The sequence below is a fragment of the Colias philodice genome, chromosome 23 (assembly GCF_061535455.1).
Source record: "Colias philodice isolate Cphi_HAF_F1 chromosome 23, ilColPhil1 Martin Lab GWU primary, whole genome shotgun sequence".
NCBI classification, from domain to species: Eukaryota; Metazoa; Arthropoda; class Insecta; order Lepidoptera; family Pieridae; genus Colias; species Colias philodice.
In genome coordinates, this window is record NC_143108.1 from 2,069,875 (window position 1) to 2,096,591 (window position 26,717).

Consider the following 26,717-nt stretch of genomic DNA (forward strand, 5'->3'; position numbering starts at 1 on the left):
ATATTCACATTAACTACAAAAGTTTGCGCCTGATAAAAAGTTCTACTCATTTTTCCGCTGTAAATGTAAGTATTACAACAATATTAGGGGCACAGAGTTTACCGATTTAAATTGGACTTTCTTAAGATAAAAGGAAAATAAACTCTGTTATGTGTTTATATTTATTTTATTTTCTTACACAAATAAAAACTGTTTATATTTTTGAGTATATTTGAGCTAATCAGTTTCACATTGTTCCCTTATCGTTAATCGTTATCAATTCAAGATAAGTAATAAAAATATTTCTCAACATTTTCTAGAACAAATAGATCTAAATATCACAATTTCAGCTTATTCGGCACAATACGTCGTACATTTTATGCGATAATTCGGCACCAGCAAATCCAATATAACAGCAATTGTGACTTGGATGTACTTTGCCAGGAGTGACTGATAGTTGATGTCTTGCTCTACCAACATAAAGCACTTCTCCTGTGTTTGTTTTGCCTCCAGGAATCGCTCCTGGTGGAACACTACCATTAGACGCTGGGACCCATCTTAAACTATCAGGCTTAGCACACAAAACTTCAATATTCTGCACTGGTACTTCTTTCCCATTATACATAACAGACGCTGCCTGGTGTCGAACAGAAAGTTTTCCTGGCAACAATTCCCCGTTATGCCGAGCTCTAATCACCCATAGAGCACTTCCATCCCAACCTTCATGACCTCCTAGTACCGCTTTTCCAGATAAATGGCCGGCTGTAGTAGCAGTTGTAGGTATCCAATTAAAATCTCCACTTAATTCTGCTACCTGCACTTTGTCAGTTTGATTATTTTGTTGGTTCGAGGATTCTCCGTGATAAATATAGTTGGTTATATATGTGGGTTGGCCGGATTCTGGAGGCGGTGGTCCAGGCATCATTGGCACAGGGACCATTACTGTTCCTGGCACGTAGTATGGGTAGCCTGGTTGATGGCCTTGGTATGGTGGTGGTTGGTGGCCATGGTCTGGGGGTGGGTATGGCCAAGGGGCTCCAGGGGGTGGTCCCCAACCTGGTGGACCATAGGAAGGTGGGCCGTGGGGTGGATAACTCATTTTACATAAAGATTTAACTGTATTATTTTGAAACTTTTTCAATAAAACTTTTTCTATTTCTATTTCTATTAAGGACTTTTGAATGTCTGATGCAATTGGAGATAGTAAACACTGGGAAGACACTATTTTTATTTTTTATATTAATACTCTTTGACTTAGCTCTCTTTTTCGAATACTACGGAATAGAAATGGGGCTGGGTATATATTGATGTGAGTTATCTAATCATGTTGATAACATTATATCGGTTATAGAAAGTGAATCATGTATTGAAAATGATTCAATCGTCGAAACTTGTATTAATCATGTTGTTTTGCGAATAGTTAAGAAACAGGATGTAAAGAAAACAAAATCAATATTTTGCATAATTTATTGTATTGAATATGTATAAATAATGATTAAAACTAACTTAAATTTAACTTAACTAAGGATCATAGCAAAAACTAGCTTTGTACAATATTACTGGATAAATAATTAAATAAAATTATACATAATTATATTTTAAAACGTAAATAGAGATAAATACGTAATTCTAACGTAACATAATATATAACATAAATATTTTAAATTAATATTTATTTTGTTAACATTGTCATTTTCCACTAGTATTACTGGATTACTATTAGCATTTTATTAAGTACATATAGTTACATACTTATATTATTTTTCAACTGAACATTGATCCAAATATTACAATATTTACAATCTCATATCCAATTATTACTATTCACTTATTTTATCTTTTCTATTGTTTATTGTATGTATACGTAATATTTTCTCGTATAAGTTCAACCATTTTGGTTCACATCAACCGTTGACCGTTTGGCCGTAGGCTATTTTGTATCAAGTTTTTTTTTGGGATGTTTTTCTTCTTCTTATTCTCTTTTTCCTGTTCTCTATGTCTTATATAATATATGTCGTATAGGTATATTTAAGTGAGCACTACGGCTCTAAACACGCAATGCTTGGAATCCAGCAGCGCAGGCCATACGAATGACTTGATGAGGTCGGAGCGACGATCCGCTCCGCTGTAACGCACGTGCTTCTCTGGGTTCATTACCACTGTAATGGAGAATAGAGTGTTATAAATGTGTTATTATAAATAGCAGATGCTTCTCATCTATTAAATTTCAATAAACATTAAAACACAAATTGATTTTATTATTATTTTTGAAGTGAAAACTTCTTTAGCGGCGTTGAGCACTTTTTCTGTAATGGGTATAAAATCTTAAACTCGCGTCAGGACACGTGACCTGATCGAAAAAGCGTAAGACGGATACCATTCCAAAATATCAAACATGCTCAACGTTAATAATCAAGTTTTCACTTCTGCCGGCACTCCCCCAGTGCAACCCGTCTTTTTTTTATTAGAAATAGCCAGGCATTTGACTGCACCATTACCTGATGGTAAGTAGTGAATAGTGATGCAGTCTATGAAAGGGCATGCCTGCCTAGATAAAGACTATTCACTATGTGTTTGAATTTGTCTCCCTATCCGCTCGTGTGCATGTATTTGTGGTTTGTGTCTATGCGCCTGTATGTCTATAATAACTAATCGTCCTGTCAATGTGTGCATGTGTGTGTTTAATCATTGTTTTATGCACAGCGGTACTTATAACCTCACTATCGGTATCTCATTCGTCTGTGTATCTGTCTGTCAGCTTCCCTGTCCATCAGTGTACGGGCTCTTTCAATTTATGCGTTTCGTATCGGACCGCTGCCGCACGTTTTCCGTGCCGCTAGTACGCAGTACGGTAGCAGTCCGTTACCAAACGCTTAAATTGAAAGCGTATCTGACTGCCGTGCGTTTGTATGCTAGTGCTGTTTTAAATTTATTTGACACCAGTTAAGCCATGGACTCTGACGAAGAAACATTACTGTTAGTGCACGACTGACTTTTATATTATAACCTCAAAACGCGCGTATTTCTGTACTTGAGTACCCGTAGAAATGTAAGATGATTGAATTAGATTAGACCAAAAACATAATTTTTAGAGCACGAATATTCTATGTCAAATCATACCGATATATCAATATATCGATATTTTTTTATTTCAAAAAACATCGATACTATATAATATATCGATACTTTATTGCATTTCCGACGTCCCTAAGGCGCTGACTCCACGAGCGAGAGAATCGCGACGAGTCCGCCCTTATATCGTCGGATAATCTCCACGAACGAGCGATAATTCCGCCGCGTATCGTCGCGAGTCGTAACGGAATCGCAGCGTTTCCGCGGCGACTCGTAACGGTATCGCCACGTTTCCTTGAAGAGAACTACGAGAAGACCAGAGGCAACGCTGAAATGCCGCTGCGTTTGACAGCGCGCCCGCTGCGCGATCGTCGCGAGCGCGCGGCGGGCCCGTTGCTAGTCGCGGCGGGCTAGCGACGATGTAATGACATTTCGCACGCTCATTGCCACTCGTCGCATCGCGGCGATAATATCGCCGTGTGGAGACGGTTCCATAGAGAGTGTATAGAAATGCGTGGCACGACGATAATATCGCCGCGATTCTCTCGCTCGTGGAGTCAGCGCCTATGAGACAAGTCCCGTCGTAAGCGACGTTGCCGTCCTGCTGTCGAGCGTTCGCGGTACGGACGCCGCGCTGTTGCCGCACCGTGCATTTTGTATGAAAAAAAACGACCGGCCGTGCGCCGTACGACAAACGCACCGCTACTGCACTGTAGCGGTCCGATACGAAACGCATAAATTGAAAGAGCCCTATAAGTGTGTCTATTAATGTGTGTGTGTGTGTGTGTTTGTAAGTAAATATGACTGTATGTATGTTTCTGTGTGTGTGTACACACTCACCGGGTGTGAAGTCGGTATCGATCCGCAGCGGCGGTGCGTGCAGGGAGAGTGTCCAGGCGGCCCGCGCCGCGCGCGCGACCAGCGCGTGTAGCGCGCCGCATGAACTGTGTGTGTGTGTGTACACTCACCGGGTGTGAAGTCGGTATCGATCCGCAGCGGCGGTGCGTGCAGGGAGAGTGTCCAGGCGGCCCGCGCCGCGCGCGCGACCAGCGCGTGTAGCGCGCCGCATGAACTGTGTGTGTGTGTGTACACTCACCGGGTGTGAAGTCGGTATCGATCCGCAGCGGCGGTGCGTGCAGGGAGAGTGTCCAGGCGGCCCGCGCCGCGCGCGCGACCAGCGCGTGTAGCGCGCCGCATGAACTGTGTGTGTGTGTGTACACTCACCGGGTGTGAAGTCGGTATCGATCCGCAGCGGCGGTGCGTGCAGGGAGAGTGTCCAGGCGGCCCGCGCCGCGCGCGCGACCAGCGCGTGTAGCGCGCCGCATGAACTGTGTGTGTGTGTGTACACTCACCGGGTGTGAAGTCGGTATCGATCCGCAGCGGCGGTGCGTGCAGGGAGAGTGTCCAGGCGGCCCGCGCCGCGCGCGCGACCAGCGCGTGTAGCGCGCCGCATGAACTGTGTGTGTGTGTGTACACTCACCGGGTGTGAAGTCGGTATCGATCCGCAGCGGCGGTGCGTGCAGGGAGAGTGTCCAGGCGGCCCGCGCCGCGCGCGCGACCAGCGCGTGTAGCGCGCCGCATGAACTTAGACTGCGGTATTCGCTGAGGGTTTTTACCACCTGTAGTGTAATAAAGTAAAATAATAAAATAAAAAAGACGGGTTGCACTCCGGGAGTACCGGCAGAAGTAAAAACTTGATTATTAACGTTGAGCATGTTTGATATCCATCCGTCTTACGCTTTTTCGATCAGGTCACGTGTCCTGACGCGATTTTAAGATTTTATACCCATAACCCAACGCCGCTAAAGAAGTTTTCACTTCAACAAAATCTAATTCATTTTGTACGCCACCATATTGAATTTGAAGATAAATCTACTTTGACTATAGTCGAAGGCACCTTCGCGGCACGCGGAGTCGTAAAACGCGCCAGTGACTGTCATTAGGGTTGCGCGTGCGTTTGAAATGAATGATCGATAACCGGGTTTCTCAATCTCGGACGTTCAAAAAACTGATTAAAATTATTAAATAGTTTACCTAGGTAAAGTAATCGATATAAAAAAAAATTAAAAATACAATGATAATTAATATAGACAAAAAAAAGTACATATAACGATCATACTTAAATCCTTTACGAAATACACCACTTTTAAACAATACACGATATCTTTAAAAATCAAATAAATGGCGTTATTTTATTTAAGAAATAAAATATACCTTACTAAACATCGATAGGAAAATGTACATGACTATGCCTGCCCATAAGGCCCGTAAGTAGTAAGTGCGAGGCCCGCGCGCCGCGAAGGATCTCGTCGACTATAAGTCAAACTCTTTCATTTGATACATCGAAAGAATTGTGCAAACTGTGTAATCCGACATTTTGTTGCAGTATTTGTATGTCTATAATTAGTGTTAACAATTGTGAAATAATTAATAAATAAAAAACACTAACCTGATTAACAACAGTTCTCTCCGCGTCTCCCAACGGGAAGCTGTGTGCCGTGGACCGCAATAATCTCATGGCAGCTGACACGAAACCAGATACGGACTCACTCTCACTCTCACTCTCACAGCCGAGGAGAGATTTCACTTCCGCTATGCGACGGTCGCGGAGACTTATCGCTGCGCGGAAAGAGAGCTGGAAGAGAGTTGGTTTATAATGGTATGGCTAATAGAGCCTAAGACGTTTGCTTCTGTAAGAAAACTTGCGCAAGAAATGTCCGACAGTCTGTCTGACAGCAGCTTGCAAGTCTACTTGCAGGTGGAAACGCGGAATTGCAAGCTACTGTCAGACAGACTGTCGGACATTTCTTGCGGAAGTTTTCAAAGGCGGCCTAAGACGTTTGCTTCTGTAAAATAGTACGTCACTAATACCTCTGCGCATTTTTGCTGACCTAGTACATGCTATGACGAAATGAATATTTTCATATGAACATTAAGAGGGCTTCACGTTCTACCAGGACAGCATGATAATGAAGTAACAACGTCCCAGAAGTTGACGGGAAAATATAATGTCATTCAATTATGAGGGCTTTGGCGCGTTCTACTAAATGTACAAAGGGACGAATGAAAGCATGGCGTTACAGAAGATGGCGGGAAAAAAAATATATTATATTACCTTATAATATCGTCATACGATTCTCTAAATTTTGATGTCAATAAAACAATAAAAACTTACGGTCGCTTCTTATAATCGTATTTGGCAACATAACTTTTTGTTGAAAATTTAAATATTTCTCAACCGTTACTTTAATAAAACACGGCTATTCTTCGTTAATAAATCGTAAAATGTAAAATGAAATGTAAAATGAAACACAATTTAATTATAACAGAAGGTTTAAAGTTTGCTAATTAACTGGCGCCAAAATTGAGCAAAGATAATGAAAAATGTAACATTATAAGTGGGTCAAGGTTTATCGAGTCCCTATGGAATATTTCTTAATTCCTTTTAAAAGCTATGGTTAAAGTACTTTACCGATTGCAGCTTTATTATTGTAAATTGAGCTTTTTGGTGGTTAGTTTAAAATTTTTATATTATTTGAATTTGACCAAATTGATGTTAAGTAACTCTATCCTTTATTTTTACATAATTATTTTATTTACGTACTTACATAATTCCTTCCTACTACCTAAGTTTTTCAGTTCATATTAATATGTCTCGTCATTACTCATTACATAATATTATGTCTCGTTATATTTTTAATTGACATGCGTTTTGTATAAACAATTTAATATTACTCAGATTTTATACAACACATATTTTAAAATAACAAAAATTAACGTTATAGCGTTAGCTACTATCAAGTATTCTGTGCCTATAGAGACGCCTGCAACTTCCCGATAAAAAAATTTTCAATTTCACAAACTTTTTCGTTTATACTGTTGTGAATATTATTGAAAAGACATTATCTTATACCACTCTCGAAATTTCCCATTCTACGGATTACAATGATTTTCTTGAGGTAAATTAGTAGTACATAGTTAGTACCTATATTATTAACATTAAAATTGAACCATAAAAAGTAGTAAAGTATTATATTATCTGTGATGATACCAACTCAACAAAATTCTAAAATTCCTTAATATTTCAATTATCGTAATAAATTTATCAACTTTAATAAACTCCTAATTCGCTGAAATATAACGTCTTAACGTTTTTCATGATAACGAGAGGTTTTATAACCTATTTGATAAAATTGGCCATAAAACCTTCAGTCCATTGTATCTTGCTTAAACTTGAAAGGAATAAAATTAAGGATTTCCTTCAAAGGGAGTAATAAAAGTCGGAATCTATCAATGTTATCCATCTTTACTAGTATGCAGAATATATCCTGTAGGCTCTATTATTTGTTTCACAAAAAGTTTGTTTGAATATATTTTATGATTTTGTCATCAGAAAACTCTAAAATCATGAGTGATAAGGCCAAATATTGGCCAAACATATTCCTTCTTTTTATAATTTGTTATAAGGTTTCCTCTGTGTATGTATAATTTTACTGAAAAGTCACATACATCAATCGTAAATTTAATATTGTATAGTAGAGCCAATTTAATAGGCAACATTTGACGTCTATCAATTTTATCTTCATAGGGTGGTAACCTGCTTAAAAACATCGATTAAAGTGAATTAATCGATACGGACTTGAAACATTTGTCAATCGAACTTGAAACACATGTCAATAATTTATGATAATTTTTATTCCCAAGTAATCAATGCATTCGATTCTAGATGTCAGATTTCGATTTTTAGAGTAACGTCTCTGGTATTTAAAAAGATAAAAGGTTTATTGACACAAAATTGTAGCGACGTCAGTTCTTTAAATCAGAAATTGTTCATTATGTTTAGAATGGTTTATCAGTAAAATCAAGTCCTAAAATTACTTCTATCGGTCATTATTATTATAAATATGTAATCGTAATTGAAAAAAGTTAAACAAATGTGCAGTTCTAACAAAACGAAATATCATGTTATTCTATGTCGTGGTTACTAGGTTACGTTGTTGAATTTTGTTGAACTGTCAAATGTTGCCTATTAAAATGGCTCTACAATAATAAGGTTACAACCATGTTACAACGTTAACTAAAGTGACATTCATATGAAATTTCATTTCTTATTGTTGGATTGGTATGCAAAATTTCATACCAACCCAACAATAAGAAAACCATCCTTTAAAAAAACATGTTTATCACATATTTAGGAAAAAATACCCATTATTTTTACTCACCACAACAACAGAGAAGACAATCTTGTATTTCAATTGTGGAGTCTGTTTCAATTCCTCCAAAGCAGACAGCGCTGGTAGAGTCTCTTCCATCGCGAACGACCAAACCGCCGCGTATTGGGATACTAGCTTGTTTCTAAAAATAAGCAATAGAATATCTATATAAATTTATAAAGAATAGAAAAAATTCGATCACTAAGCGGGACTCGAACCCGCATCCAAAAATATCAATTTCAACAATAGAATATCTTTTAATTTTAATGAAGTTTTTTTTAAATGAAGCTGAATAAGCACTACACAGTTCTAATGAAGAACTGTGTAGTGCTGTGTTCCCATTGAATTCCCCACTTCCCCTATAAACTCACCTATCAGGATGATGGCTAGTATCATCGCTATCAGAGTGATACCCATCACTGGCGGAGTCGGTGGGCGATCGCGGCGCGTCCGGGGGCGGCGGCGGGGCGCTCATCTGTGAGAGCACCGCCGCGCACCCCCGGGAGTAGCTCATTAGCACCCCGGCTACTGGTCTGTAAGGTTGTATGAGAAAATACATTTTTAACATTGAGATATACATATGGAGACGACACCGCCTACATCACTTATGTTCCGCTCATCATACGCCATATGGCGTAACTGCACGCTCATTTTTTATTTGTTTTAAAGTGAAACGCATCAAATATGCCTTCGTGTGTGTTACGATATTGCACAAATAATAAAAATAATACGGAAAAGTGCAAAAGAATAACTTTCATCGGTAAGTACCTAACTAGATAATAATTTTTAAAACTTAGTTAGCGCAAAAAAATGTCGCACAGATTTTGTTCGTGGTGTCTCCTCCATACGTAGTAATATTATCTCAATGATTTTTAAGCTATTGCATAGCTTCTATCGCGGGCCTTGAGCGCGGGGACCGAATCGAGAAATCCCGTAACGAAAATACCTCATGCTCCCCACTCCGACGGGCTCGGAGGTGTGGCTTGAAGGCATGCCATGCAATAGCTTTATCGCGGCAGTCCTCGAGTGCCACACGTCTTTTTTTTTTATTAGGCTGGTCTACACAGAGCAAGCAGCCTCGTGGAATCGACGCGAGGTAGCTCTGTGTGGACGAAGGAAGCGTCTGCACACGTGCGCTTTCCGTCCTAGACGACATAGACCGAGCTGCTTCAGACAGCAGTTACTTCACGAGGCTGCTTGCTGTGTAGATCCGCCTAATGACGTATATTAAAATATAAAAAGATTTTATGATTCATCAGACAAATACTATTGGACCTGGATCACAACCTGGATATATGACTTCTTGGCATGGCTTCTTGGACTTATGATAACACCTGCTACTATTTTAATAATGCCGTCTAATATAATAAATTGTAAATATGCAATTAGACCTCGATTATACATAATAATATAATAAAAGACGGATTCACTTTTACGTAACTTTAATAACTCAGGCCCCGGAATCACAGACACAATAGAAAATCTATTGTGTCGTGGACCGATCGGGCCGTTCGGGGTGGTTCGGGGCTCAATGGTTTAATACCTATATATTTAGCACAAAAACAGTGAGTTATGAAAATCTTATCACTACGAATAGTAAATTTAATGTATCTAGACTTTATTGTTGTAACAATATTATAAAACTTAAGTAAAAATATATAAAAATAATAATCACACGAGATTCCTAAAATAGAAAGAAAAATAAAGACTAACACACTAGCTCTTCTAATCCGAAGCAATTACTCAATTAGTGTTTCTAATCTAATCTGTATTTTACTAGATTTAAAAAGTTAGAACACAAGCTCAGCAGTAATTAAATAACGTAACGAAGAGGCACAATCGTATAAAATTCTCATCAAATATGACATAATAACTTTCATTCAGAATTTGGTAAACGGGAAAAGTGAGATAACATCAATTATACAAATTATAGTCGAATTTATTAGATACCCATTGTTTTACACTTTATGGCTGTTTCACACTTGTTGAAATATTTTATATATGACTTGATAATTAATACTATGATAGATTACACAATTGCCAATTATTTTATCTTTATCGTTATGCAAAATAAATTTTAATATTTCATTCATAATAAATCGTAAACCTGCTAGTATCTAATTTATAGCTTTTTCTATTAAAGCACTATCGACATTATTATTCGAAAATAATTTTATTATTATAAGCATTCATAATAATAAAATTAAGCAAGGAAGGAAGGAATACGAAAAAATCAAGAGCTACAGGAAATAAAGAGCGTGTTTGCCGAGCAAAAGTCATGACAGAAGTCAAATTTCTTTCACGATTCAAAGATCAAAGATACCAAATTCGTCGTCTTACTCCATGACGTGACGGAATTGCCATGACGCGACTTTGAAATTTTAAACGAACGCGCCTAAAGTTTCACTTCAAAAAACTTTATTGTATATACTTAAAGCCTCCTCGAAGTCCGGATAGAAATCATGTTCACAAAACAAACATACGCGGAAGGCTCTCGAAGTAATTACCTTTTTCCTATTGCCTAAGATATATCTGTTGCGTGAACAAATGTATTGTCACTCATTTCTATGATTACATGACAGCTAAATAAGTACACACTTAGTGCGTTGACAGCACTTTCTCACGATATTTTTCGTTCTAAGAAAAGTGTATATTTCTTAGATGTTATAACATTTTTTATATGAAAGTGGGTATAAAGTAATTTCTTCATAAAACCATCAGTAGGTAGGTATATATCAGACAGTATAGTCCTATTTCTACTGTCCGGTCCGTCTGATAATTCATACATGTCTTAAATAAGAAAAATATAATTTTATTACAATTGTCTTATTTATATAGCACAAACGTTTACTTTGAAACTATATAGATGGCGCTTTCTGAAATGTTCCAGATGGTTCCAGATTACGTGAACACCCACAATAAAATAAATTGATTGGAAATTTTTAACTTAACTTTTTACATTAATTTTACGTATTCAAGTTGTATTTGCTTATTTTTAATCATATATGACAATAAATTTACTGATACATAATCTTATATATAAAATTCTCGTGTCACAAATCACAATGTTAGTCTGCATACTCCTCCGAAACGGGTGGACCGATTCTCATGAAATTTTCTGTGCATATCGGGTAAGTCTGAGAATCGGCCAACATCTATTTATCATATGTACCACGGGCGAAGCCGGGGCGGACCGCTAGTATACATATATAAAATTCATATAAATTTTTCACTCCTGCCTAATTTAGGCCTTTTCCAGTACATGAAACATATCCTTATTTTAATACTAAAATATAGGCTAGAACATAACGTCTGTAAAACGCTCAATTAGTAAGCATTTTCTCTAGAGAAATTCCGTTATTTAATACAATAACAATAAACACTTTACGAGCTTGTGAATAGGAAACATTTGAATGCTAACTGTATTAACCATTGTTGCGAATTGAGGATTACGTCAAAGCAAGTTAGTATGAACTTTTAAATGAAGTACTTTAGTGAATTTATTCACAGGTACATCCTATACGACCGCCTCCTCGGTACAGTGGTTGATGCGTGAGCGTAACACCAAGGGGTCCTGGGTTCGATTCCCGATGGAGACGAAGAAAAAAAAATGTCTCGGTCTGGTAGGACACAGAAGGCTGATCACCTACTTGTCCCTAAAGAAAATCGATCAGTGAAACAGATGTATAATGCATCTGACCCTTACCCCACTAGGGGACATGAGACTTCACATCCTATACGAAGATGTAATTAAAACTATCAGGATTTTCTTTGAAAAACCTTGTATTCAACTTGTTTTTCTTATGTGTAATTTTTTGGCTTTTTTTATCCACAAACTCTTATTTACATAAAAAATATATTATGTTTAGGAATCTTGATAAGTTTAAAAAGCACAAACTGCTAAGCAAGAGAATTGAAAGCGTTATACAAAATCTACATTTATAACTATTTATTATTAATTATATTTTATGAATATAAACAGACATCGAATGTTTATGTAAATTTTTAAATTTGTAAATATAAATAACACACAAAGCTTTAAAACTCTAAAAGAAATAAGAACACTATAAAATCTTGTTTTCTGATTTTAGAGCGAACTAAAGTGTTTGTCGGTAAAGAAATGGCCAATAAATAAGAAACGCTATAAATCAAGTGTCGTCCCAAATAACATATGAATTGCTAATGTTTTCTAAATTACAAAACCGCGAAAGTACTTTTATATAGATGAAACGCTGATGTTATATAATATTCGAAATAAGGTGAGTTCACCGCATTAATGAACTGTTTTGTGGAATAATTTAGGTTTTTTGGACTAAAAGGATGTGAGAAAGATCCCACCGATATTTGCCTGGTAGAAGACACAGTGCTAGTCACAGGTGCTAGTAATATCTATATCTTCTTATAATATAAAAATGAATCGCAAAATGTGTTGGTAAGCGCATAACTCGAGAACGGGTGGACCGATTTCGATAATTCTTTTGCACGCCTCATAAGCGAAGCGTTGAGGTGGGTATATACTACTGTCACTTCGCGCAAAACATCTGATTTTTCAAACTTAAAATGTCTTTATGTATCATACATTGCACTTGTAAGATAATACATACACACACATATTAAGAAAAAACACTATTTTTAACGTTCATGATATTTTTGATGTCATTTTTGTTATTTAAACTAGTTAAAAAACAGTTTAAAAAAGTTCTGTCTTGGACGCCCGTGTGTATGTGCGGATCCTTTTTAGGGTTCCGTAGCCAAAATGGCAAAAACGGAACCCTTATAGTTTCGTCATGTCCGTCTGTCCGTCTGTCCGTCTGTCCGTCTGTCACAGCCGATTTACTCGGAAACTATAAGTACTACAGTGATGAAATTTGATGGGAATATGTGTTGTATGAACCGCTACAAAAATATGACACTAAATAGTAAAAAAAAGAATTGGGGGTGGGGCCCCCCATACATGTAACTGAGGGATGAAATTTTTTTTTTCGATGTACATACCCGTGTGGGGTATCAATGGAAAGGTCTTTTAAAATGATATAAAGTTTTCTAAAAAACATTTTTCTTAAAGTGAACGGTTTTTGAGATATCAGCTCTCAAAGTCGTAAAAAGTATGTCCCCCCCCCTCTATTTTTATAACTACGGGGTATAAAATTCTAAAAAAAATAGAGGTGATGCATGCTAATTAACTCTTTCAACGATTTTTGGTTTGATCAAAGTATCTCTTATAGTTTTTGAGATAGGTTGATTTAACTGTAATTTATTATATTTGCTGCTACGGAACCCTTTGTGCGCGAGCCCGACTCGCACTTGGCCGGTTTTATTCTTGTTAACACGATAGCGACCGAAATACTTTACTAATCGAGTCTTTTTTTTTCTCTTACGCTTGAGTATGCTCAGGAATAGAACCCTTTCATTTTTCAGGGTCTGATTCGATGTGGTTTAATTGTTATTAAATAAACAAAAATAATAATTAATAAATATTTATTAAAAAAAAATTATGAGGCGTGCACTTTTGGATTTTCCAAATTATTTTTATTTTTATTATATTCCTTGAAGTACGAGGATGGTTCTTATGTAGAGAAAACGTAAATATGTACCACGGGCGAAGCCGGGGCGGACCGCTAGTACATATATAAAACTCAAAGGTGACTGATATAGTGATCTATCAACGCACAGCCCAAACCACTGGACGTATCGGGCTGAAATTTGTCATACAGGTAGATGTTAGGACGTAGGCATCCGCTAAGAAAGGATTTCCCGAAATTCTTGCGGGAACGGGGAAAAACGGGGGTGCACGTACAAAGTCATGGGCGGAAGCTAGTTGGTTATATAATACGGAGTAGAAATTAATAAGTTGACCATTATGGTGTTACAAGTAATAACTAACTGGTAAGTAAAAGTCGATCAGTGTAACAAACGTAGAATATATTCACATGACCGTTACGGACTAAGGTATTTTATAAAATATTCCGAGTGCAAGATAGTATTTTATAGTAACAAACAGGATGGTTTTGGTAAAACTTTTGATAAAGGTAAGATTTATTATTGAATTTAATAATATCCGTAGGCAATATTTTATCTTCCGTTTTAATTAAAGAAAGTGTGTTGTGAAGAATTTCATAAAAAAAACATTAGGTAGGTATTACCGATACATCAATGTAGTGTAAAATTTAATACAACGAACATGTTAATCCATATTAAAGTACGAACTGCATTGCGTGACATTAATAACAATTTCTCGTATAAGTGTAAAATACTACTTATACTTGCGTACTGTATTTAGTTCATACGTAACGACTACGATACGATCCACTGCTTCCCATTCTTCATTCTTCATCTTTTTTAAATTTAATATTGCTTTTCATCGTGTTTTTTTCATAATCGATACTCAATATACATTAATCATATAATTGTGAAAGTAATTTTGTCTGCTGCTTGTTATGTTTTTTCGTGGTGAACGGATATGTAGGTACCTGCCTGTAGATTTTGATTTATAGATAGTTGAAATCTTGGCAAAGAATATTTTTGGTGCGAAACTTGAAGTCAGAGCAGTGATCTTTATAATGTGGTTATACTCTTTGTAATAATTAAGAGCATTCAAGCCACGATATGCTTATTTTGTATATTGATTAATTAATACAATATATTTACAGTGTCTCAAATCGCACACAAAATTATTAATTTTATTGATGTATATTTCTTTTACATATTCGACAATGACAATTCATAATATGTTGTATATATGTATATGTTTTTATATCATAAGTTAATTTATTCATAAGTTATCTCAACCATGTAACAAACTGTATTTCTGTGTATGTCCAATAAATAGTATTCATTCATTCATTCATAATATATCTTCCAACAAACACTACTATGTTTTTACTCACACGATATGTAATATCGTGTCGTATCCGTACGATATAAGCGGCTTTAAACGCAAACGCGTGAAAATTTCCCGTTCCTCAATAGATGGTATCATTTACATCCCGCGATCTAAGAAACGAGATCGCGAGACTGTAGGTATGAATTTTCACGCCCTATCTAACACTGCATCGTAATTATTTGCATTATTTGATTGTAGTTAAAAGGTTTTTAATGTTGGAGTTTTTGTTTTGACTTCCTTGTAATGCTAATGTTATATAAATTTGGTGTAATTAATAGAAGTAGGTTGTTTGGTAAATCGTGGTTTACTTTCTAAGATTATTTGTACATACAATCTTCTTATTATGATGTAAGTACTTTGATAAAATGTAAGAATCATCATCCATTTTTTTTTATTGTTTCTATTTATATAGAATAAACTAAATAAAAATATTCTAAAGTGTACAATGCATAAAATATTATCCAATTGTCTCAGGTGTTATCATGAGTAGCGGTCCAAAAGTATGATAAATACGTAAGATAAGAAAAATAACACAAAAAATCAATAACATTTAGGTAATAAGCATAATTAATTGTATCACTTACCTCGTATCACTCAAATCCAAGGTGGGGTCGCTCCTCTTAATCTGTCCCACACAGGCCAGCACCGCCTTATCGCTCTCCACCCTCGCCGCTAGTGATGCGACGAGGGTCGGTAGCTGTCGAAGCGCGGGCTTATCGACAATAGTGAGGAGCGACTTGTTGTCGATAAGGCGCCGCTCGACGTCCGCGTGCGAGAGCGCGAGCAGCCGCTGGTGGGACGAGGATGCGGGCTCTTGGTTGATGGTTATTGGTGACTGGAAGGTATTGAGGTGTTTAAGCTTATCGTGTCGTGTCCTATCTATATCCTATCTATATATACTAATATTATAAAGAGGAAAGGTTTGTAATTATGTATGTATGTATGTTTGGTTTTCACGCATAAACTACAGGACCGATTTCAAAAATTCTTTCACCATTAGAAAGCTACATCTTCACTGAGCAACATAGGCTATATTGTGTTCTATTATCATTCTTACCAGCTCCTCCAGTTTATGCAGTGCCTGTTTGTACACGTCGACATGCCGCTGTAGTTCGTTCTTCATGGCCACGTGCAGAGAAATCAGGGTGCCTGATGAGTCCGCAGTCAAGCCGTGTGTGCCTAGACCTGTATAAGTGTAATATAAATCTATCGTAAAGTATAAATCTATAGTAAAGTAATATAAATGTTTAAATCAATCAAAAGAAACATAAAGATGAGTTGACTGAAAATTTGATTAATTCAATTTAATTTCAATATTTATATTCAATATGTATTTATATTTCTTATTAATTTAACTTTTATTTTCATTTACGGTGGGTTTACGATGTCGATATATTAATCTTGGAAATATTGACAACTATTATGTAGGTATTACAAAATACAAAAAGAATTGAAAATATTATTTTTTATTGTTTTCCTTTTAATTCTTCGAGATTTAAGTGCAGTCGTTAAATTCGTCAAATCATTATTATTATATTATAATGTATTTGTAGAAATATCCAAATTATAAAATATAATAATACTGATCCATCTCTGTGGCTCCATCAAAACCAGAACTAATAAAATTTGATAAACGTTTAGATTATAACCAAATTTCCTGCCAAACATTTCCCTCTCATTAGAATGCGAAGAGATTATCTAAAGGAAATCATGCTTATTACATCCTTGCTCATTCGCATCCTGTTGTTGAGGAAATTACAAATTAAATACACTTCCACATTCACCATATAATTGTTATCTAACATCTGCTACTGTTATCAATTCTATGACATTGTGAATACTTCTACTTTCTTCTGAGCAGTGAGCACTAAAACTATCGTCAATTTGTATGGGAATTTTAAAAGCGCCCCTGTCGTGCGTAAAAGGAACTAATTTTGTATATGAAATAATGACGTCATACTCTCTATGACTATACGAATACTGTTAGTACCCGCGCTTCTTTATCTTTCTCTTTTTCAGTTTTTACGAAATCTGAACGTATTTAGAATGCAGTTCATTTATTACTATTTGTTTCTCTTGATTGTTAAATAAGATTGTATCTTTACCAATATTCACTATGTAGAAATATCTGGTCAAATCTTCAATGACATTAAACAATAAACGAATATTAAATTCACATCAAATGCACAATTGTACGAAAAACTTCGGTTTCATAACAAAAAATTCTTCAACTAAAGATTACAATTGCATATGTGAACTAATTATTTTATCATTTGGTAATTCAAGGTGAAGACATTACTTCACAGCTCTTGGTTTTGTTGATTTTACTGTTTCGTTTTTTTTAATTGTTTTCCAAAACATTAGCGATTGTTTATATTTAGTAACAACATTTGTTTTGAAATACTATTACATTAATTTTCATAATCTTCTCTCAATTTAATCAAATCTATACTAATATAATAGCTGAAGAGTTTGTTTGTTTGTTTGTTTGAACGCGCCAATCTCAGGAACTACTGGTCCTATTTGAAATATTCTTTCGGTGTTAGATAGCCCATTTATCGAGGAAGGCTATAGGCTATATATCATCACGCTAAGACCAACAGGAGCGGAGCCACGCGGATGATACCGCGCGCAGCTAGTACCTAATAAGCTAAAAGTAATAATCGACTAGGTCTATCTTGTTTTTCACAATATTCAAAATTTTCATCAACTGTAACTCTCTTCCCAGCTTCGTACTTATATGAATTTCTAGCCACCTTATATTTTACAGAAATAAACATACTATCAAATACACCATTCCTTTCCTTACCTTGCACAGCAGCATCCAACTGTCGCCGTCTACTATCCACAGTGTCTCTCGCCTCAGGCGAGTATTGTACCAGTGCTGACGCCAGTCGACTGGTCCTGCCTCGGAGGCCAGTGCCTTGCTCCCCTCCGAGCAGACCAACTAGCCTCCAGGCCACTGAGTCGCATTGTAGCTCTGGACGGGGTGATATTTCTAGGGATATGAGCCTAGAAAGACGTTATATTATGTATCAATATGTTGTTGAAAGTAAGAATTTGATTGAGTGGAACAGTTAATGTTATTCTGACAGGAAGTAACAATATAAATATTGGTACATTTAAATAAAATGCAAGTTTCAGACTATGATATCAAGAAAATTGACAAGATTTTTTTATCAGGTTTCTAAAACACCAATAAAATTTGCTCAATCTTTCGCCATCTATATGTTCATTATGACTTTTTGACTATGTAGCTAAGCTAAAATGTGCAATAATCTCTGGAATGCCAAACTGACTCCTTATAATATAGTGGGTAATATTTTATTATTTTTACAACAGCACCATAATACACGACATTTCTATGGACTTCCGAATGAACTTCTCAAGGGAACCAAAGCGAGGCGAGGGCTTGGTCGCTAAAATTAAAAGTTACATAATGCAACTATTCATCACAAGTTCATTTGCTCCCATGCTCACAATAGGATATAAAAAGTTTCATAACCTAGCGTTTTAGTTTCATTATCGCTCTTGGAAAATGTGTGAACTCCGATACAATTGTCGCGTTACCTTTGTTTTAGATGCGCAGATTTTTTATTAGATACCGTTGTGGTATTCAAATGATACATGATGTTCATGGTGTGCGAACATCGGTTGCTTTTTATCTTTTTAATCTTTACTTATGTTATTACAAAAAAACAAATACTTGATTTATGTTAACATGTTGTTGAATTACCATTGAGGCAACCCTAAGATCTTCTAACGGTTTGCCAAGCTATGTACGCCGTACGTTATTTTTATCATCACTTAAAAATTGAAGCTAAATGATTCATCAATATTAAAAATGTCTGATATGTTATTAAGAATATTGCAGATTATATTACACAGTAGGTACTTGTCACGAATAAAACATCAAAGAAATTAAAGATGCCGGAAGATACAAGTTAAAGTATAGGCTATAATTTAACAAACATGATACATTGCATTTTATTGCCAAAACATTCACCAAATAATGATTTACGTGGTAAAAGTATTACGTATACAAAAACAGGTTTTGGACAAACCGGGCGAAGTTTTGAGTCAAGTGGTCCAACCCACTGATAGTTGTCGTAAAAGTAAAACTTTTTTATTGACATGTCATAATGCAATCGAGAAAGTTCGTCTTCAATTTCATTTTGCCTACCGTATGTCGTAATTGTCAATAATAAAATATATTACCTAACAGTCTATACAACTATACAACTATACAAACATAACATGCCAATTTAAATGTCAAAATATCAAATACTAGCTTTCCGCCTGCGGCTTCGCCCGCGTTTTCAAAGAAAAACCTGCATAGTTCCCGTTCCCGTGGGATTTCCGGGATAAAACCTAGCCTATGTTACTCGTGGATAATGTAGCTTTCGAATGGTGAAAGAATTTTTAAAATCGGTCCAGTAGTTTATGAGCCTATTCATTACAATCAAACAAACAAACAAACAAACAAAGTTTTCCTCTTTATAATATTAGTGTAGATTAAACTTTTACCGATTTGAAAGTCACGTGTAAACATTCAAATACGTGGGCATGCTCATATTTTTTAATTTCTATCTGTTTGTTCCAACTAATTCCCTAAACTATCGGAACGATATAGGGAACTTTCTCTAGCTAAACTTTGACAACAACAACGTAAACAATAACTAAATTCGGCACAGCTATACATAAATGATACGGCCAGTCAGACGTTCAAAAAGACGAACTAGTACAAGAATAAACACCGTCAATATCAATACATACTATAAAAATAGAATCAAAACTTGTTATAAGAAAGTTCTTCTTTATACTTCAGTGACAAAAAATCCTATATTATTCATAAGCTTTGAACTTTGCCCCTAACAATACTTTCTTACATAACTATGCATTTGAATTAGATTAGTTGCTTCCGACGAAATTATACAACTTTCCTATTGTTACACTCAGAAATGCGGGAACATTTTTAATTTAGTGCGTACGGTATAAAATTATAGTTATTTTGTGATTATAAACTAATTTATGTCGTTCATGATAGTACAGATAATATAATACTACACTAATGATAGTTAACTTTCATACTTAATTTCAATAATGCTGTTTCCCATATACCTATTAAAAAAAACTATTATATAGCCTTTAGATCCGGGTCTACTCTTGTTAATTCAGGAAAAAGGTTATTGTATTTTTTTCTTTATTGAAACGAAATATCTAATTTTGCCGATCAAATCAATAAATGATTGATTTTCAAAGAGACTATAAAATACCGTCTTATTAAGTCTTGTTTTTTAAGGCATAAAATGATTAAAAAGTGAATTTATTTGATGGCGATTACATGAGTGACCTACTAAATGTGAAATGTATTTTAATACCTGGTTTTACAAGTTTAATTCTAATTAAAAACAAACTAGATTGAAGCGTGAAATCTACATCCATACTAATATTATAAATGCGAAAGTAACTCTGTCTGTCTGTCTGTCTGTTACTCAATCACGCCTAAACTACTGAACCAATTTGCCTGAAATTTGGTATGGAGATATTTTGATACCCGAGAAAGGACATAGGCTACCTTTTATTGCGAAATATGTACCACGGGCGAAGCCGGGGCGGACCTCTAGTATAAATATAAATTAATAATTAAAAAATATTTTAAACTAGTTTTCAGTCTAAAACTTTCATTGTCTTAACTTTATTTACTTACCTACCAAACTTTCAAGAACTGTTTCTATTAAAATGGCGCATCAAAATCCGTTGCGTATTTCTAAAGATCTAATCATACGCAAGGACAAACAGACAACTGGGAATGACTCTTTTATATAGAGAAGCACAAAAAAACAGATTTTTCTACACCTATTTTTGGAAAGACGGTAAATAGAGCTCTTAGAAATGTGTAAATTCACAAGGCGCAAGAACAGTTGTACCTGACAATATTAAATGGAATACTTCCTAAAAACACAATTTTTATTACCATCAAGAAACATTATTTGCCTCTATAACATGTAAAGCCTTTAAGTGTTTCTTTCGTCAATTTTTCTCGAGGTTGATTTTTCTTTATAGCTATTGATGGTACCAACGTACAATACATTTTTCGTATTTTATGAACGTTTTATAATACTATTATTATTCTATAGATAAAATCATTTTTAACCAACTTCTAAAAAAGGAGGAGGTTATCAATTCGGCCGGTATATTTTATTTTCAAGTCAAGAAGTTTTAGTAGAAAAGAGCAATTAAATCTTCAAATCCAAACAAATTTTAAGTGAAATATCATTAGTACAATGCAATAAAATATAATTGTAATCGCTCTAAAAAAAAACTTACCTTCACGAACTTAACGATGCATAACAATGATTCACTTTCGACCTCAAATAAATTTAAAATTAATTTTAAGTTTATAATATCAAATAAAATTTCAAATATTAGTGTAGTAAAAAAGAATTAATTTTTTTGCCCAAAATCTAGAAAATTCTACGATAAACTTAGTATTATAAATACGTAATAATAAATACTAGAAAAATAACCTAATCATAATAAATTTTAACCGCCAACAGACTTTAAATAATAACGCTGTTAATTTTATTCAAACTTATTAAAATGTTGAGTTAAATCAACTCCGTTTTAGAAATCTTTTAATAATACTACAGCCAAATCAAACATAAAAAAAATATAATTATGCAATTGTAATATCATATTTGCATATTTGCATTGTTTTAAGCTATTGCATAGCTTCTATCGCGGGCCTTGAGTGCGGCGACCGTATGTAAAAATTCCATACCGTAACGAAAAAACCTAACACCGGGGGGGTGTCCCAACCGGCACAGCGATGCGATGTTATGCAATAGCTCTACCACGGCAGTCCTCGAGTGCCACACGTATTTTTTTTTCTTTATAAAGTTTGACAAGTAAAAGCAAAACATATTGTATTGGCTACCATAGTCCATACGCTTCACTTCCGACCGATACTAGGTACATATATAGGTAGGATACCTAGGTTCCTCATAAATATTTTACTAGGCTAAGGCTTGTGCATAATTTACATCTATTTAACATACTGTCCGTGTGTTTATACGCGATTCAAATGAGTCAGATTTTACTAGAGTCATCTTAATGCGAATATTATAATGTTATATTTATTAACGATTATAAATGTTATATTTATTAACGACTAGCGGTCCGCCCCAGCTTCGCCCGTGGTACATGTTTACGTTTTCTCTACATAAGAACCATCCTCGTACTTCAAGGAATATAATAAAAAAAGAATTATCGAAATCGGTTCAGCCGTTCTCGAGTTATGCGCTTACCAACACATTTTGCGATTCATTTTTATATATAAGAAGAAGAAGATTATCAATTGTGAATATTGTTTTTAGGTAAAGTAAAATTTAAGCGCTGTTTATGAAAATTAACCTTAAATGTAAAATCCATACTAATATTATAAATGCGAAAGTAACTCTGTCTGTCTGTCTGTTACTCAATCACGCCTTAATTACCTACTGAAATTTGGTATAGAGATATTTTGATACCCGAGAAAGGACATAGGCTACTTTTTATCCCGGGAAATGAAATCCCACGGAAACGGGAACTATGCGGGTTTTTCTTTGACTGCGCGGGCGAAGCTGCGGGTGGAAAGCTAGTATTCTATAAATATTGAAACAAAATTCGTAAACCTTATCCCATCTCCCAGAGGCTCCCTTTACAAAGTTGTTATAGTAGGTATTACATGACAGACGTAGATGACAAAGTCGTAAAATGTAGACGATTATTATCTGGCCAAATTGAGTTGCCCACATCATGAAATGAGAACATTTCATGAACTCGAGCATTTTATGAAGTGAGCAAATCTACGATAGGGCCACGAAATTTATAAGGAGATCTATTCTTACAATATACGTATTTTGTAAAAATATAAAACTTAGCTAGTTATATTTGGAAATAATAGAATTTATGACCAAAGATGCGACGCAGTATGGTTAGAAAATGCTTTTTTTTTATTCTATAATTATCAAATTATAACACTCACCTATTTAAAAGAGTTTCAATAAGATGCGCTGAATGTGGCAAAGCTTCTATTAACAAATCAATCGGTAATTCAGAAGCTACACTTTGCAATACTCCCGGGCCGAGTCTCGACAAGATGGCGGCCGCTTCCCGGAACTGCCGGCCTTCAGCCAATAGCAACACTCGACGGAGCGCTAGACGGGGAGAGGTGTATGTGTTCTTCTCTCTTTCCCTCTCCCGTCGAATTCTCTCGCGACTTTCGTTCATGCTGATCGAGTTCATGTTCTAGCCCATTATTTGAAATTAGTTGCGGGTACCTGCAAAAAACGAGGAGGAGTTGAAACATCGAGATGTGTAAATTACTGTTATAAGGTAAGATTTTTTTTCCATATAATATGTACCTATTATGTTGATGAATTTTTAAACGTAACCTTCATACATCTATGTACAAAATGGAAATAGGTTACCATCATAATTCATAACAGTCGATCTTCAAAAACAGCACACTAACGCACACACGATCAGCCGTCAAAGTAAGATTGCCAGATTCAACCACAGATAATATAATACACATTCAACTGTCGTGAACGAAAAGTGACAAAGAAGAGATTGAAGTAAATTGTGACTAAACACAGCTAAACACATTTCAATGCCCTACTTTGAGAGCACTAATAGTAATAACCTATCTACACCATTTTACTTATTAAAAGTCTATTTTTCTATTAAACTAATTAAAACTAATCAGCCATATACGTTGAATCTCAAGTGAATACTTTGCAGCACAATGATCTTGACAAAAACTGAACAGTTACCACCGTTAGGCTCCCATGCCACACTTATGGATAGCGGATTCTTATAATTCGAGTCATCATGATAAGTTTTAACATTGGTTTTTTCAATTGTAATTTTATAAAGTCTCAAAAAGGCGAGAGAGTTGGTGATAAGATGCTGCACTATAATTGTGACCTAACAAGCTCAACAACCAATTTTTGGTTACAGATTAACAGATAGCAAATATTTATTAAATTAAAATACTTTTATCGCCTTCGTGTTGATGATGTATTGTAAAAATCATGATCTGTGTCTATTATTAATTTATATTTATGTCAATGTTGTTTTAATAATCTAAATGGTATGCAGCAGTAACAATAAAACCTTTAAATATTTGTAAACGAACTGTATCAGGTTAGTTCCAAGATGTTAATAGTAATAGGTATATGTAAACATTGTAAACAATATCATATTATAATCAAAACAATAATATCATAATTTGTTCAAAAGTTAATATTTAAACTTCTAAATTTGAAGTTAAAACTTGATTTACAAAATTAACATTAGCAACGTTATATCAATAAAACCAGCTCATTTTCAACAATCGTATTGAGATCATAAAACTCATAAAAATTTAGCTTAACCCAATTGTAATAACCGCTAAGTAAACTCGGACATTTTAAGAGGTTTGGTTTTGAGAAGTTCTTGTATGGCAGTTATAATATACCGTTTGCTACAATTTTTGCACGCCTCATAAGCGAAGCGTTGAGGTGGGTACTACTGTCACTTCGCCCAAAACATCTGATTTTTCAAACTTAAAATGTCTTTATGTATCATACATTGCACTTGTAAGATAATACATACACACACATATTAAGAAAAAACACTATTTTTAACGTTCATGATATTTTTGATGTCATTTTTGTTATTTAAACTAGTTAAAAAACAGTTTAAAAAAGTTCTGTCTTGGACGTCCGTGTGTCTGTATGTGCGGATCCTTTTTCTTGTTAACACGATAGCGACCGAAATACTTTACTAATCGAGTCTTTTTTTTTCTCTTACGCTTGAGTATGCTCAGGAATAGAACCCTTTCATTTTTCAGGGTCTGATTCGATGTGGTTTAATTGTTATTAAATAAACAAAAATAATAATTAATAAATATTTATTAAAAAAAATTATGAGGCGTGCACTTTTGGATTTTCCAAATTATTTTATATTATTTATGAAATTTTTACTAATTAGTAATAAACGTAAACGAATACTGATTTTGTTAACGATACTATAAAAAATTTCATAAATAATATAAAAAAGTTGAGGGTAGATGTTCAAACTTGTAAGTGATCGAAGACCATATTATAGATAATTATGGTAAGTGATATAAAAATAATTTAATTTATTTAAAATTTAAATGTTTATATAATATTTAATAAACATATAGGGCTAGGTAATTTTATTTTACTTAGGGCCGATTTTTCAATGCTTGGATAAAACTTATCCGTCCAATAAAGTATTACCTACACGATAATATTAAAATGTCATGTAAAGTGTCAAATAGGGGCAATTATTCGACGAATTATTTTATACATTATTCCACGAATAAGTTTTAACCAAGCATTGAAAAATCGGCCCTTATAAATAATTATGTATCTACTTTTGGAGACAAAGTACCCTAGAAGTCAGTTATGAAATTTAGCATCGGAACTGGGAAAAAGTTAGCGTGTTGTAAAACTAAAAATTAAAATTTGTACTTCGTGTATATACAGTATATAAGTATACTTCTTTTTATAATTATTTTTTTATTATCGCACTTATTTTTCAAAACTAGTGATAAAATTTAATTAGGTTGGTTCTAAATTGGAATACAAACCCTTAAAAGTATAATATCACACACAGTTCACAGCATTTATTAAACTAATCTTATATATATAAAATTCTCGTGTCACAATGTTAGTCTGCATACTCCTCCGAAACGGGTGGACCGATTCTCATGTCTGTGCATATCGGGTAAGTCTGAGAATCGGCCAACATCTATTTTTCATATGTACCACGGGCGAAGCCGGGGCGGACCGCTAGTATATTAATAAGATTTTTTATCATAAATTGCATAAAATATTTTAGATATCCACGAGACCATTTACAAATTAATAAAACAAATATCAATATCATATCAGAAATCACATCAAAACTATAATTAAAGGCCACTTAGTAACGTTTTTACTCGTTTTTACGTGTTTTAACTTTAACTATTACCACAGACTACACTCGCTTCTATAAATTTCCCGGCATTTCCCGCCATTTTCCGCCGATCCACAGATAAATAATTTTAATTTTAAAGATCGTCATAGTCTGTTGATTTTCATATTTTATAAACCATGCACTGCCCATTTAAAAACAACATCACAGATTAAAAATATATACTGTGGCATTAACGTTGGTTCGTCTTATTTAATGCATTTTTAATTTGACGCATTCCAATTGAAACATAATTTTCATAACGGTAATTTCTTTCTATTATAATAACGACTTTGTCGTGTGTTGTATAATAACAGCTTAGCGTTCGACAAAGAACACAGCTTGGCTTTTGAAAGGAAAAATAAACCGTAAAACAGATTTATGTAAAAACTAGCTTTCCGCCCGCGGCTTCGCCCGCTTTGTCTTAAACATAATAAATTATATACTAAAACCTTTCTCTTGAATCTATTAAAAAAAACGCATCAAAATCCGTTGCGTAGTTTTAAAGATTTAAGCATACATAGGGACATAGGGACAGAGAAAGCGACTTTGTTTTATAC

The 26,717-nt window shown here is 34.8% G+C and overlaps 2 protein-coding genes across 3 annotated transcripts in view; both read right to left on the minus strand.

The window, feature by feature from the left end:
• Positions 1-161: 161 nt before the first annotated feature.
• Positions 162-1,240, minus strand: LOC149477881 (pfs47 receptor-like). The gene has a single exon (XM_089709744.1). The coding sequence runs from the start codon at positions 1,076-1,078 to the stop codon at positions 326-328; it is 753 nt and encodes a 250-aa protein (XP_089565870.1). The 5' UTR covers positions 1,079-1,240; the 3' UTR covers positions 162-325.
• Positions 1,241-1,440: 200 nt separating this feature from the next.
• LOC149477882 (uncharacterized) overlaps positions 1,441-26,717 on the minus strand; it is a 30,393-nt gene continuing 5,116 nt past the window's right edge. Inside the window, exons 2-10 of one of the 2 annotated variants that reach the window (XM_089709771.1) lie at positions 23,177-23,471; positions 17,957-18,159; positions 16,205-16,332; positions 15,732-15,982; positions 8,636-8,797; positions 8,274-8,406; positions 5,501-5,686; positions 4,532-4,670; positions 1,441-2,138 (exon numbers count right to left, since the gene is read on the minus strand). In XM_089709771.1, the coding sequence (XP_089565897.1) occupies positions 2,008-2,138; positions 4,532-4,670; positions 5,501-5,686; positions 8,274-8,406; positions 8,636-8,797; positions 15,732-15,982; positions 16,205-16,332; positions 17,957-18,159; positions 23,177-23,436 (1,593 nt within the window). In that variant the 5' untranslated portion in view covers positions 23,437-23,471 and the 3' untranslated portion in view covers positions 1,441-2,007. Of the gene's footprint in view, positions 2,139-3,891; positions 4,671-5,500; positions 5,687-8,273; positions 8,407-8,635; positions 8,798-15,731; positions 15,983-16,204; positions 16,333-17,956; positions 18,160-23,176; positions 23,472-26,717 lie in introns of those variants that run through there. The other variant, XM_089709770.1, reaches the window with a different exon arrangement.